Source organism: Vanacampus margaritifer, chromosome 2 (assembly GCF_051991255.1).
Source record: "Vanacampus margaritifer isolate UIUO_Vmar chromosome 2, RoL_Vmar_1.0, whole genome shotgun sequence".
NCBI classification, from domain to species: domain Eukaryota; kingdom Metazoa; phylum Chordata; class Actinopteri; order Syngnathiformes; family Syngnathidae; genus Vanacampus; species Vanacampus margaritifer.
Genome location: NC_135433.1, coordinates 11,563,623 through 11,579,204, shown reverse-complemented (window position 1 = coordinate 11,579,204; position 15,582 = coordinate 11,563,623). Strand labels below are relative to the sequence as shown.

The following is a 15,582-nucleotide window of genomic DNA, read 5'->3' as shown; positions in this document are numbered from 1 at the left end:
TAACAGAAGAAACAGATTGAAAAACAGAATTCTCAGTTGCAGCTGTGTTCATCTCTAGACAAAATATACTCTCAGGGTACTTTTCCCAAAACAGAATCTAGAGTGGCCGTGAGTGATGATGTGAACAGAGTCAGTGGTGTGTGTGTGGGTGTGTGTGTGCTCTCTCGAAGCAGAATATGTTCTCACGAACAGAATGTGTGTGCGCAAAAGACTGAGAAGGAATTTTTAGACCAAACAAGGTGTACCATCTTAGTTTAAGGTCAAATTATACTGAGTTCAACACTATTTCACCTACTTTACATATCTATAAAACATTTCAACATGGTTAATATATGAAATAAAGAATTAAAATGTTAATAATGTCTAACAATATCGAGAAAGCTTCTGACACAATGAATCATAATATATTAATAAAAAAAACTGTAACGATATGGGGTATTGCGTCAGACTGGATTAAGAGCTATTTACATAAGAGACAACAGTATGTGAAGCTCGGTGATGTATCTTCATCCTACTTGGATATTGTATGTGGTATGCCCCAAGGGTCTGTTTCGAGCCCCAAATTGTTTATTTTGTATATCAATGACATTTGTAAGGTATCGGATGTTCTGAAACTGTTTTTTTTTGCAGATGACACCAATATGTTTTTGTTCTGCGGAAACTTTTAATGAGTTATTGAATGAAATCACTGAAGAAATGGAAAAATTAAAATCTGGTTTGACAGAAACAAACTATCATTAAATTTACATAAAACAAAATTCATGTTGTTTGGGAATTGCAGAACAAATGAACAAATACAAATAAGGATTGATGGTGGTGCAGATTGACAAGATTCAAGAAAATAAATTTTGGGGTGTCATAATAGATGAGAACATTAGTTGGAAGCCACACAATAAACACATACATACCAAATTATCAAAAAGCATTATTGAATAAAGTCAAATGGATGCTTGATTACAATCCGCTCCGCATTTTGTACTGTTCCATAATTCTGCCATATTTTAGTTACTGCGTTGAAAATTGGGGCAATAATTACATAAGTTCAATCAGTTCATTACAATTTTTCACCGGTTGTAACACACATTTCTCGAAACACTAATGCATTGCTTCAAATTGCTAGGCCTGAAACTGCCTTTTGAAAATGAGTCTTTGCCATCAAATCTCTTACCTGTTCACAAAATGGGACTCGTGTTCTCATTTGGTACACACAGCCACATTCTTGAATGACACACACACACATGCCAGTCAATTGATACGCAAAACTCAGCCTTTGCTGCACACTACCAAGTATTCACAGCACACTGAAGTGCAAAATTGAAAACCCAATTATAAAAATGCAACTCCCAATGCAAATGGCAATGCCTCATGAGAATGACTGATTTCTCCTTTTGGAAAATGGGTGTGTTGGCCCACTTCTTCAAGCATAAAATATCAAACAGGTATGCAACAAATCATTGTTTTATTGACAGTGTTTCAGTGCACAGACATTTCTAATGAAAATGTATGTTAAAAAAAAAAGTTACACGTTTGCCTCAAACACCCCCACACACCCCTTCCCCTTCACAGGAGGAATTAGACCACATCAAGTCTCCTGTTTCTATCCGGCCAGAGGGCCTCATCCACATCACAGAGGATAAACTCTTTGGCAAGGCACCGCTGGAAAAATCGCCTCGAGTGCCTCATAGTTCTCCTGATTGAAAATTCCTCACCAGATTTGTGTTTGGAGATTTGCATAATTGTGTGTTGATGCTTTGAAATTTCATTCGGGGGGTGCAACAACTGACCATTGTGTGTATAGGTTTGACAACAAGGTGATGTGTAATTGAAAATCAGAGTGTAAAGAAGAAAAGTCAGAGATAAGGGAGTGTTTAGATGTGGCAAATTGGGCTGAGCAATTAGTACTTGAAGTGAGGGTTTTGCAAACTGTGCCATATTATCGAGTGTTACGAACTGTGAAAAACTGTAATAACTTTACAAAAAAGGGCAATAAGAATCATACATATGGGCGGGTATCTGGATCATACACACTCATTATTTTTACAGTCAAAACTCATTAAAAAATGATTTAGTGAGTTTTCAGACAGCAGAGGTTATGTATAAAGGGTAATGGTAAAATATTCAAAAGATGTTTAGAGAAAAACATGGGGGTTATAAATTAAGAGGGAAATACAATCTAAAAATTGACATTATTTGAACAAACAGGCAAAGGTTCTGCATATCATTTTGTGGAGTGAAATTATGGAAAAGTCTATGTGAGAAACAATAAATCAATTCAAAAGTAAATATAAAAGTTATGTATTTACGAGATACAGAGGAAATGGGAGGGGGGTAGACAACCACTAAGTGATTAGGAGTGTTGCTGATTTGTTGACAACATATTTATGTTTACTATGGTTCGTGCCTTGTGTTTTGTTATTGTTGGCTTATTGGATCTAGGTTGTACTTTACTATCTCTTCTGTGGATTTATAATGAAGAGCTCTCTAAGTATTTATTTTATATTATTATTATGGAGTGGGTCATTATTAGTTACTTTTGTAATATAGTTTTGTGTTTTTTATTTATTTACCATTGATGTAAATTAAGAAAATATGGAGAAGGGAGGGGATTTAATAAGTCATGCGACTTCTTTCCACTCCCTTTTGAGGCGCGCTTTGTTGAATTTTGCTTGTTTTGTATTTTATTTTTTTGTTGTATGTTTATTACTGTTATTGTTTTTGCTTTGTTTTTATTCTTTTTCATGTTCAAATAAACTTAAACTCAAAAATTGATCTGCAATTAACCACTTCATTAGGTTACGGCCGTGGTCGATTCTTTGTAGCGTAGCATTCTTTTGAGGTGCGCTTTGTTGAATTTTGCTTGTTTTGTATTTTATTTTTTTGTTGTATGTTTATTACTGTTATTGTTTTTGCTTTGTTTTTATTCTTTTTCATGTTCAAATAAACTTAAACTCAAAAACTGATCTGCAATTAACCACTTCATTAGGTTACGGCCGTGGTCGATTCTTTGTAGCGTAGCATTCTACGGTAGGTACACGTGTACAACATTTAAGCTCATTTTAGCTCAGGTCTGGTCTCCCTTCATTGCTTTTTAGCTATTATATGCTCCATAATGTTCACCAAATAGTCCCTACATTTGTTTGCCAAGCGTTTGGTGGTGTGCAGGTAGCATGCCGGGACTTTATGAGAGCTTTATTGGCGGTAACAGCTGCCTGCTGTGGCTGTAAAACAGCTGATGAGAACAGCCAAAGTGAACATTAGCAGCAAAGTTCAAAAGGTCATAATGGGTAAAATGCACAAAAGTGTGTCCACGTCACTGTCATGAGGCTGTCGCATCTTTTTGGGACACATATGGAAAAGCATTGTAAAATGATGTCATGCTTTCTTTCTTTTTTTTCTTTTTAGAGCTCAGTATTGTTCATTGGATTTGACATCATCATTGCTCTCCTTTTTTTTAAAAAACAAATAAATTAAAAAAAATAAATAAATGTTTTTGTTTTTTTTTATATATATACATATATATACATATACACACATATATATATATATATATATATATATATATATATATATTTTTTTTTTTTGTATGTGGGTGAGTATGTGTATGTGTGTGTGTGCGAGTGCGAGCGTGTGTGTATTCATCAGTTCACCTAAAGCCCATTAAAAAAAATCCCATACTAATAATATAATATAATAATAAATTGCCAAATGCAGAAACATCAATGTAAGTTATCACGATGTAGTGGCTCTCGCTAACAGACAGAATTAAGTAACCAGAATTAGGTTGAAAAATTCTCTATACGTAGACCATGTTTCTATAAATTTTGATATTTGGTTTTTATTTGAGTCAGATATTTTTTCCATTAAAATGTGATTTATGAGGAGGTTAGACCATTGGTCGATATTCAGAGTTTGTTTATTTTTCCAGTTAACAAGAATTGTTTTTTTAGCGATAGTAAGGGCTACAAGTGTAGATTGAAATTGTTTATGTGGTAAGTCAGTTGTTGTTAGGTCACCTAGCAAACACGAGTTTGGAAATAAAGGTATCCTACCGTCCAAAATAGCGGAAAGTTTTTCTAAGACTTTAGTCCAGAAATACATAACCGGAGTACATAACCATAAAGCATGAACATAAGTGTCTGTAGTGTTTTGTAAACATTGGAGACAAATGTCGGAGTCTGAGAGTCCCATTTTCTTCATCATATATTGAGTAATGTATGTTCTGTGAATAATTTTATATTGGATAAGTTGTAAATTTGTGTGTTTTGTCATTTTAAATGCGTTTTCACAAACTTGAATCCAAAAGTCAGGTTCCGGTGCTATAGACAAGTCTGTCTCCCATTTCGAGATGGGTAAAGACATTTTATCAGTATATGAAAGTAACTTATATATTTTTGAAAGTTTTTTTGTTGTTGTCGGATAAAGCTTGTTAATATCTTTAGCTAAAACAGGCGGTTGGAGCGTACCCCGAAGTGTTGGAATTGATGCCATGCTTTCTGAGTTGGCATTTTACTCATGACTTGTCGTTGTGTATGTAGTGTTGCCTCCTTGGTTATTTGCACCTCTAAAGGTGGCATAAATATTATTTTTTCTCATTTCAAGCTGAAATATTATGTAATGGGGCTGACGCACATGCACAAATGGCCATTGGGCTTCAGATAATCATTATGTGTGCGCTGACAAAGGAGCTCAACTCTTGTAGCATCAGAATACAGTGAACGCGGTTTACAGAATCACAACAAAAAAAAGCAATGGTACATTAACTTGCTGTAATTATTTTTATATGTGGGACAAAATTGTAATGCAGACATCTCTCTCTCTTTCTTTTCTTTTTTTAGATCATAACCATTTGAATAATGCAGCCCTGTCTCCTCTGGGTCCAGCCATGGCCTTGTCTCACCCTCATAACAACCTGGGAATCGGTTTCAATAAGTACTCCTCCCTCAAGGGTGCGGGTAAGTATTCTGCCCACTAGCTTGAAATACTTCTATGGGGGAACCATCTGTATGCATAACAGGCTGAAATAGTAAATGTGACAAATCTGTCAATGTAGATATATGGGAAACTGTACATGAAATGTTGATGAGTTTTAAAATGATATATCTTGGTTTCATCTTTTTACATCAGAAAAACCTGGCATTTAAACAGGGATGTGCAGAATTCTTTTATCTGCTTTATTTGGAACCTGGTTATGCATAACGTTGAACTGCATTAATAGTCCATTAGCATTATGAAACCGGGGAAGTCCAGTATTGATTATAACTGGGATCAGCGCATATTTATGGATGCGTTACTCATCTGTCTCCAGCTCAGCCACTAGAACGCTGACAGTTATTGACAGCTGACCTTTCTCTAAATAGAAATGTGAGCCTGTGAAAGAAAGTAAACAGCGCTGGCAAATTGTATCTCCTGTTTTCATTAGAAAAAAGGATGAGATGGGACAAAGTTGCATGAGGTACAACTCCAATAATCAAATGACAAAAACGGTTACATACTGTTTGTGTCAACTGCAATACGCGTCCGCATGCATGCCCGAGTGAGTAACAGTCTGGACAGCAGCAGGGTGATGAGGTGCCGACGTTCAGTCCTGAAACTCACCCTCTGGCTAATGCAACATTTTGGAAAGGTTCACATAACACAAACGTATGGACCAACATGCGCACATATATAACATGTATCATTTGATTCCCACAAAAGAGGAAAAAAAGAGGGAGGAATGTGTAAAATACTACTTGCTGAAAATGTGCAGACAGGACAGATGAACAATGTTGGACACAAGTTTGAATTATTTAATACATTGGATGAATTATGATTTGGCAAGAAAATGAACAATGGCTTCCCGAGAGTTGACAATTGTGGGCTGTGCGGACAAATCACACACACAGTAGAAAATTTAAGAAAAACATATATATATAGTAAAAAATATATATATATTTTTTTTACTTCAAATAAGCAAAATTATCTGCCAACAGAACAAGAACATTTCACTTAAATGTACCTGATTTTGAAAAATAAGAAAATAATACTAGGCCCATATTAACCACAGCGGTCTTAAAAATAGTATTTTTTGACTAAAAACAAATAATATTGACATTTTTCCAGCTGTAATATATAGAACTATTTTCTTAAAACACATGAGGATTGTCTTATGTTTGGCCAAGTTTCAGAGGGATATAACAGGTCCCATTGTTCATTGTCTTCTGTAGTATGACCCATGCTGGGGTTGAAACCATAAACACTCCCAGTCTGAGGGCAGACACTCTACCACTAGACCACTAGACCACTCAGCATTTACTGGAAAAAGGAAAAATAAGCTTAGTAAATATAATGAAACGAACCACAAACTGATTTTTACAATGAAGGAAAAAAAAAAGCTTATACAATAAAGAGCTAAATTGCACTTTTGTCTGATTGTTTTCATACTTGTATTTTTCCCATTTATCTCATTACTAGATTATGCAAAATCTTAAAATAAGAAAATTACATTTTTGAAACCCCAGTTCAGGGCCTTTGATTGTTATTCACCTTAAAATATGTGTGTGTGTGTGGGGGGGGGGGGGGGTTGTTTTAAGCCTCACAGTTCTTAAAACGGGCTGTTAACCCCTTAATGCCAATACTCCTTGATCAAATAAGATAATTAAGTCATAAGTATATTACAATAAAGCAGAATGAGCTAGTCTGACAATTTTATTTTAAGTCAAATTAAATTGTCACAGCAAAATAAGCAAATGTAGGTTAAATTTAAGAAATTATATCTTACCTAAGATTTCAGTTTTTGCAGTACATTTCTTGGTTCCCCAACCACTATCAAGTATTTTACACCACAGTTGACGTTAGAAAGCTACACATTCCATACAACTCTAGAAACACACCACATATTTGCCTTCAAATAGATGGAAACGGAAAAACAAACTACAAGCGTAGTCTGTATAAGGAAACTGAAAGATTACACCTTTTTTTGGAAGCAGCTTTTCTTGAGGAAGGAAATTATTCATAAAAGGGGAAAACAAGGTTGGTGGTGTCTTAAGGCTAGTGTGTGTGTGATGGGGGTGAGGGGACTGCAGTGGTGATGACCAAACAGCACAGTCGCGTTCTTCACAGGGAGCTGGCGCTAATTCAACATGACATGCTGAACCCGTTCTACTTTCATTCCCTACAGTTTTGTGCAACACTACCTCATCGTCTTGTTGCTCCCTCTATTTGTTTGCCACTTTCTCTGCTAAGTTGCTGTCCCTCGTTTTTTCCTAATTCTTCATGATCAGACGGATCATGCGGACAACAATTGCGGTTAAATGAATGGGAGGCAGCACTCGTATTTTCTGGGGTGCAAGCAGCCTGCAGGTTTCATCTCTTTTGCATTGACTTTTTAATTTGGTCTTTAGGTGATAAATTTGTTCTGTGTTAGGAATGGGCATGATTGATTAATTGATTGTTGTCAATCGCATTGATTGAGTGGAATGGATTTAAAGCATTTTCGGCAAAATGGAGTGCATTTCCTGGCTGCAACCAGCAGAGGCGCTGTTGATATAGCATTAACATATTTGTTGTGCCATTTGGCATTTCATGCCTGTTTGTTATAAAAATTGCTTTAGATATTTTTTGAACAAACTTATTTGTTACTATCTAAACCAAAATATAAAACAATATTGTATGTTTATTTGAGGTAATAGTATGATGCTTTTCTTAGCTAGACACAATGTTATAACGAGAAAGTCCACCCTCTTCAACAACCAGGAAGTAGCCAGCCAGCTAATGGGCAGATGGACAAACCATTGTTTCACTTGTTGGAGGTCTGCCATCTAGAATTCTAGTTATGATATGGTCATCATTGTAGCATTTCAATAATATGTAATTATTTTGGACAATTTTTGACAGATGAGTTGTGTGTTAGGAACAGACATAATAATTTATTAACGTCAGCGCTGTTGGACTACTGACTATTTAATTATTTTTTTCCTTGCTACGAGCCATTACTTGGAGGTTTGAGATTCAAATATGCCCCTGTTAGGGTCAAGAGAAAAAAAATATGCCCTCACAGGTGGACAAACAGGCAAACACACAAATACAAAATACAGTAATTGCACATTTAAAACCACTTTATTTCTTTGTATTCACTTTTATGATAATTTATTGTTTTTTTAAGACAATAAAGCACTTTCTTTCAAGAAGTAACAAGAATTTTTTTTGGGGGGGGGGTACTGTAATAGATGAATGGCATTTCAATTCATTTCATTTGGGAAATGTGATTTTCTATATATTATCCCCCCTCCACTTACCCTATTGAAATTCTTGCTAAGCTTGTTTTTATAACATTTATGGCAATGACATTTTTTAAAAGTTTTTAAACACACTTTTGATACAATAAAAACCCATTTAAACATGTAATATATTGACAGAGAGCAAGAGCAATGGATGACATAAATATTGCGCAGTGTAACAGTGCACCAATACCTCAATGTGTTTACAGTGAACCCCCTAATTAACAAGCTAAACTCACAATAAACATCAATAATCATGCCCAAAGTGTACATTGTAAAAATTAACCAACAGCCTTTGTTTTCTGTAAACATCAAAATAAGATAACAGCAAATGACATTCAATAACTTTCAACAAAAAGTAGGCTGTGTTGAAACACAGTACTTCCTCTTTGTTCTTCTTCTTTCAAACAGACACTGAAGTGAATAAGCATGCTGACATCTATTGGTCAAAAGTGGAATTACACCTGGATATCAACAACAGTTAAACCAAAATACAGTTCTTAACTGTACAAAGAAATCCGCAAAATAGCGGAATCAAGAAACTGGAACAAGTACAAGTAAATGAAGTTTATATAAAGTATGTCTTGACATTTTTCTCTCTCCTATCAATTCAGATACAACACCAAGAGACTACTACAAGAGCTACCCAATGGTAGATTACACCCACCGCCAGTCTCCTCCTACTTTCCAGCCAATCAACTTCCACCCCAAGGAAAAGTCCTTCCTCCCGCCGCCCGACATCCACGCGCCGCTGGCCATTACCATCAACGCCTCGCAGATCCCCAAGCCCAAGATATCCAAAACCAACACCCACCCGCTCACGTCGGGCTCGGCCTTCAAAGCCTGGGACCCCAGCAAGAGCCACGTCCAGCGCCCGGCCGCATCGCACATGGTCCTCCAAGGCCCGCCGCAGCATCACCACACCATCCAGCAGCAACACCACCAACCGCTGCACCATCAACCCAACAGTCGGCGTCAAGCCTACTCCAACAAAAGGCAGTTCAGCATCGAGACGCTGCCCGAGCTCTTCTCCCAACCGCTGGGCTACGGCCACTCGCCGCACGTGCACCCCAAGCACAAGGGACTGCCGACCAACAGCAAGACAGAGGTCACTGTTTGAACATGACGACAAAAAGATACACTTTAAAAGATGTGCTCTGATATCTTTTATATCCGCGGCCTAACTGCAGGAGGGGCAGGCAAATATCGTGTATGATAAGAATTTTTTACTGCCTTTTCCTTATCTTTGTTGATAATAATAATAACATGGGTGTGCTTTGTAAGATTACCGGATCGGAAAAGCAGACGGGCCGAGAAGGTGGCGGCCGTGATGTAAATAATTGATCGGCTTCTCAGTGTGTTGGCATAGCGCTCAACTCGGTCCCATCCCGCCCGTTCCCACCCTAGCGACTCGGCAAGAATTCCCACATGAAGGCCCTATTTGCCCTGCATGCACCAGCTCAATCTACCCATTTTTGTCCTATCAAAGTCTGCTAGGGCAGTGTTTTGCCCGCAAGACTGTAAGCTTCCCATCACCAGAGACAATGCCATCAAGTTGTCAGTTGCCACCACCCTCCAGCCCAAGAGGTGGGGTGAGAGATCAGCCAGGCAATTCATACCAGAGAGGAGGGTGAGGGTTATTTGCCTTTTTCCAGGGGCAAATAAGAAGATGAGAGGGAGTACACGCTTGTCAAAAATTACAGAGGGTTCCCAGGAGCGTTAGAGACCACGGTAGCCTGCGCCCCAGAGCAGGAACAAATACATAATATTCTTCTCTCATCGCGCAACAGCCTCAGAAACTGCACACATGATTAAGAAAGCTGTGTTGCGGCAGATGCTAAATCCGGTCAACTTCCCTTGTGTTCCCGCGAATATGCTAATCATACTCCAGAATGTTCCACAATGGCTGAGAAGCACAACAGATTGCAACTATCAAGGTCTTTTAAAGTCATTCTTTCTCATCAAAAGACATTGAACACATTACACATTACAGCATTTTCATTTTAGTGGCAAAATATGCATGCTTGGATCAGGAAAAAAACTTTACTATATATATTGCTATTGGAGCAACTTTAATTGCATGTGAAATGGAAAATCATTCAATTTAAAGGGGAAGTCAATCCAATCATTTTCTTGCATGCGCCCCCACTAGTCTAAACCCAATATTTTGATTCATATTGCATTTGGGGAATATGGGTTAAGCTGCAAAATCCACCCGGTTTTACCCATCTGAGTGGGCGGCCATTTTGACACTTGCTGTCAGGTAACGACCAATCACCACTTATCTGTTTTCGGAGTTTAGTCTTGTGACGTTTGTAAGTTGAGCCACGATTGGCTGTTACCTGAGCCCTGAGCAATTGTGATGTCCTTTTTAGTCAACAGCAAGTGACAAAATGGCCGCTCCTTGAGATAAAAACGGGTAGCTTTGGCTGCTTGATTCATATGCCACAAACGCAATACTAATCAGAATACTATGTTATTGTCAAGACAATTTTGGGGTTGACTTGACTTCCCTATTCATTGCTAATATAGACCTTGAACCACGCTAACTGTATAACAAGATAGTTTGGCCAAAAATAACATGCAGGAAATGCATGTCTGTACAAAATTAATGTTTAATAGTAGTAATCATTGATTGCAGTAGTAAATGTAAATATTCAGTAGTAATGGTGCCCTTGTGAGTTACACTGAGACACTAGAAAACACTTTAATAATGTGGAGTCAATTAAAAAAAAAAAACGTTTTATTTGAAGCGCAATGCTGATAAATGGAATAATAGCACCCCTTACATTATGTGGATTGTGATTTGTTTCCCTTTGAGAAAATTCAAAGGTGAAAACGCAATTGAGTTTTACAATATGATCAATTATGATGGATGTGGAGCAACTCAAAATGCATAACCTCCAATTCATCACCTACCCTGAGGTACTGTAGGCTTTAAATAATATCATGAATATAAACCATGCGCATCTTTCAAGAGCCAAGTAATTGTGTTTGGGGGCAACACAACACACAATGTTTGGAGAGGCCTCTTCATCAACGCTAATGATAAAATCATGAGTGCGGCGCAGCGTCCATGTCACAAGAGTCCACTGATGCATACTTTCCTTGTATGGATGTTCCTTAAATGCACCAGAGTACTTTAGTGCTGTACAACTATTTTAACCGAAGCTGTCCAAAGCTTCCCTGCTCCACAGTCCCACTGAAGTGCACACAACAAACAGGCTGACTGACTTATTAATTGAATTCACCTTCATTTATTTTCATCAGGACAGCAGCTCTGCCGCAGAGCATCTTGTATGCCTGGCACATGCTAGTACGTCACATTGAAGCCTAATCGAACAGGATCATTTAGCAGGGTCACACGCAATTTAGCACCTGTTCTCTCTCCGCTGTCTTGCAGCCTTCTTGAAGACCATCCTGACTCTCTAGCAGCAGTCGCCTGCACCTAGATTATCTCCCTCCAGTGTATGCTTCTCATAAAAGTTTAGATGGGAAGCAAATCACTGCAATTAGAAGAAAACTAATGGATTTTTCTGCATTACTTGGAGAGGCATTTTTTTAGAAATCCAGTACATGAGTAAATATGTATCCTGCCAAGTATCCTCCATATCGACACCTTCTTAAAATAATCGTCTACATTTTTTTTTTTAAAGATTTTTCGGAAACACAAAAAAATTATCCATTTGCATCACGAGGAGATGATTTAAGCAAAAAAAAAAAATGCAAAGAAATGGCTTAGGCAATTATTTTAAGAGGGTGACAATATGGACTGTTGAAATTGTTCAACGCAACAATCTGTTTCCAATCATTAGGTCATCTTAAATTATACTGTTGAATGGCATTGAATCTGAGAAGTAAAATGTTATAATTTCTTCTAAACTTAACAACAATGTATTATTTCTTCTTAAAGTTAGAGATCTCAAGTTGTGTTACAAATGCACATATATAAATGCATTTTTTTCTTTTGCACAGAAAAAAATATAGTTAGAGAACTCAAGTCCGACTAATTCAAGGGATCCCCCAATAAAATGTATTCAATGAAAATAATTAGGAATGGGCGAATACCAATAGACCTAGCAAGTATCAGTATCGGTATTGTGCTGATACCAGCCTTATTTTAAGATATCAGTACTCGTGACAGAGGCCGATGCCAGCATCGGCCACCCTCTTTTGACCCTTTTACGGTCAGAAACTAGAGATTACAAATTGCTATCAATTTCATGCAATTTTAAGGAAAAATGCTATATTGGGATGTACGCGTCTTTCTTAAAAATCATCTATCATTGTTTTTGTAGGAAATTTTATGTACTGGTGGTATCTGTAACTACTCAAGAGTTGTATTGACATTAGTCTGAAGATTTTTTTATTTTTTTTATCAAACTCCCTAAAAATAACAGAGGTGGCAAATCCAGGTCCAGAAAGTAAAAACCCTGCCACAGTTGGCTTTAGCCCCAGGTGCTAGCAAGCTAGCTCCCTAGCTAGCTACCATGGTGCTTGTTTACCTATTAGGGAGATAGCTAGCTAGCTAGCTAGCTAGCACCTGGGGCTAAAGCTAGAGGGGGGGGGGGGGGGCGTTGGACCCTATCCCAGCTGGCTACGAGCAGTAGGCGGGGTACACCCTAAACTGGTAGCCAGCCAATCGCAGGGCAACTTGCTAGAATGGTAACATTTTCAGCATATCATACCCATCATGTCATTTTTGTCTATAATAGTAATTACGACCGCCACACACCAAAAAAAATCCTCCAGTCGTGATGAAGGTATTACAATATTTCTCATACATTTGAGTTGAACTAATTATTGGAAACGGATTGTTTTGTGGAACAACAAAGCATTTCTAGTGTGCATCTTTTTGCTTCCAGAGTCAGTCAGCCACACTCTCCAATTTGCATCTCAGTATTAAAGAGCTACGAATGTACACAAGTGGGGGGGAAAGGGAAGCGGCATGGTTAAACTTTAATGCGAGAGAATAAATTAGCAATATAATGCCCCGCTTGCGCAGCAGCGGCGTCTTCGCCACTATACCACTCGGAGATGTGAAAAACCTGTTAGGCAAGCTGTTGGAGTGGTGCTCAGTGCTGCTGGCATGCTTTTGTAATAAGGGATCAGCTGAGAATGGGGATCATGAATACAAAAGCATCAATGGGATGTGCATCAAACACATTTGCGCATATGCTCTTGCCAGCGATGTGCACTATGTAATGCACCGTGCTGCAGGTTCCTTTGTCACGGCCTCCCCTTCTCACTGACTTTTAGTGGGTCACTTCATAGGGAAATATTCTGCGGGGGTCTGTCCTGAACCACTCGGAATGCATGAGAGGTTTAGAACAACACTGCTTGACAGTGAGTAAACAAGCAATATGTGTCAGGGAAGCAATAAGTGCCCAACTGTCCTCACGCTGATGGAGTCGCAGAAGTTTAGTTGGTTAATGAGATTACTGTGCAAGGAGACAAGGAGAAAAGGTTTGACATCATGATTTGGTTCTTTCTCTCCGAAGTTATGACACATGTGGAGCTTAAAGAACGGAACTTGGAATCAGCACCTCTGTTTACTGCAAAGGATTTGAACCCACAACAAGCTCACGAGGACATTTTCTGGTGTGAGATGGCTCCACCTCCATTTGAAGGAGACATCGTGAGAAACTCGTCATCAGAGATGAGAGGACGCAAGCTTTTCTATTTCCAACCTGGATCCAGTGAGCGCCGCAGCATGTTTTTTCATCTTGTATGTTGGATGGACCGCTATAAAGGCCTGCGACGGACAAGAACATGTAAATACTCGCACAAGAGCGGTGCAATGCTAATGATATCTTCCGTATGTTGTGTCGCAAAAACAGGAGCAGAAGCCTTGAATGGGAGAAAAGTGAGTACACCTAAGTGATGCTTTGACATCCAAAACTGTATGAATGCCGAGACTTTTTTGGGCCATCGGCTTAGTGTGTCTTTTCTCCCAAAAAATGACAAACTCTGGCTACGCCGACTCAGCTCGGCGCTAACTGACTGTTTGTAAATCTCTCGAAAAGAAACAAGTGCAAGTATTCTACCACAGGTTTTCATGAATGCGACCTGGTAGACATACTTGATCCCTAGCAATATATAGATTACGGTGTACGGTTCAATGGTTTCTTTTTGATTTTTGTTGGTTGGTTTCATTGGTTTTGTATTGTGTTTTTTTTTCAAAAATTGAAACAATAACAAAATATATAAATGTTCATCTGACCAATGAAAGTTAGAAGTGCTTCCAGATTTTAGACTCATGGCTGCACGCTCTTCATCCCGCCAGGTGGGCTCTCTTCTTACCAGACGATGTCATATGTTTGATGCTTGTGATCTTTTGACATTGTATGGTCTACACACCCTCATGTCATTAATGTGATAACATATTGAATTGTATCAAAGTGCTTTGCCAACACATTAGTTGAAAGGTGGGAGGAGGATTCAGATTTGTATTTGCAAAAAAAAAAAAAAAAAAGGAAAGAAAGAAAGAAAACAACAACATGAAATCATGCATTATTTCATGATAACTTGTACCAGGCAGCAGTAGGTTGCCTTTGATTGCTATGTACTAACTGTGTATATACAGTATGTATGCTGTACCACTTGTCTGCTGTGAAATGTGTTGAGTACTCAGCTTACAGTATATAAGGGCTTTTTATAGATATTAAAGCAGACTGGGTAATCTGATGTCACACACTGTAACTCAAGTCAAATTTCTTTGGAGTTTTTTTTTTTTAAGGGATGAAGGGACATTAAATGAATTTTCATGCATACAAAATACTAAAACAATTTAAATGGCATTGGCCTATGTGTCCTGTTTGAATAAATCTTTGTGAAATACAGACGCCATCTTGTGTTGCTCTTCATTTTATTGTGATGCACTGCAATTTTGGCCTCTCTACTTGTGATGTAGAAATGTATATATAAGAGCATCCCTCTATCATGGAGCTAAACATGGTATTAGAGACATCTTTCAGTATGATACAGTGGAGTTATGCAAGTCTGCACTTCCCCCAATGTAACAAAAAAAAAATCACGTGCTGTAGTTTGCACACTTTGAAATTGTGGCCTCCAAAATGTTGGGCATGAAGCCGGTAACACGCTATAGAAGGGTTTGCAGAAATTTACCAAACATTTTCCACGCCGTTAAAATGTCACTTTCAAATACAACTGTATGCACATCAACTTTGCAGCTATTAGGATGATAGCACACTATAATGATGTGCAGATCAATACACTGTAAAAAAAATAATAATAAAAAAAATTTGATTGTTAACTAGAAAAATTCCCGCGGAAATTTTGAATGGGACTGCTGACTCTTTGGTAA

At 38.0% G+C, this 15,582-nt stretch overlaps 1 protein-coding gene across 2 annotated transcripts in view; it reads left to right on the top strand.

The window, feature by feature from the left end:
* LOC144044643 (protein shisa-8) overlaps positions 1 to 12,816 on the top strand; it is a 101,442-nt gene extending 88,626 nt beyond the window's left edge. For both annotated transcript variants that reach the window (XM_077559171.1, XM_077559170.1), the window contains 2 exons: positions 4,836 to 4,952; positions 8,870 to 12,816. In XM_077559171.1, coding sequence (XP_077415297.1) covers positions 4,836 to 4,952; positions 8,870 to 9,375 — 623 coding nt within the window. In that variant the 3' untranslated portion in view covers positions 9,376 to 12,816. The remainder of the gene's footprint in view (positions 1 to 4,835; positions 4,953 to 8,869) is intronic.
* Positions 12,817 to 15,582: the final 2,766 nt, after the last annotated feature.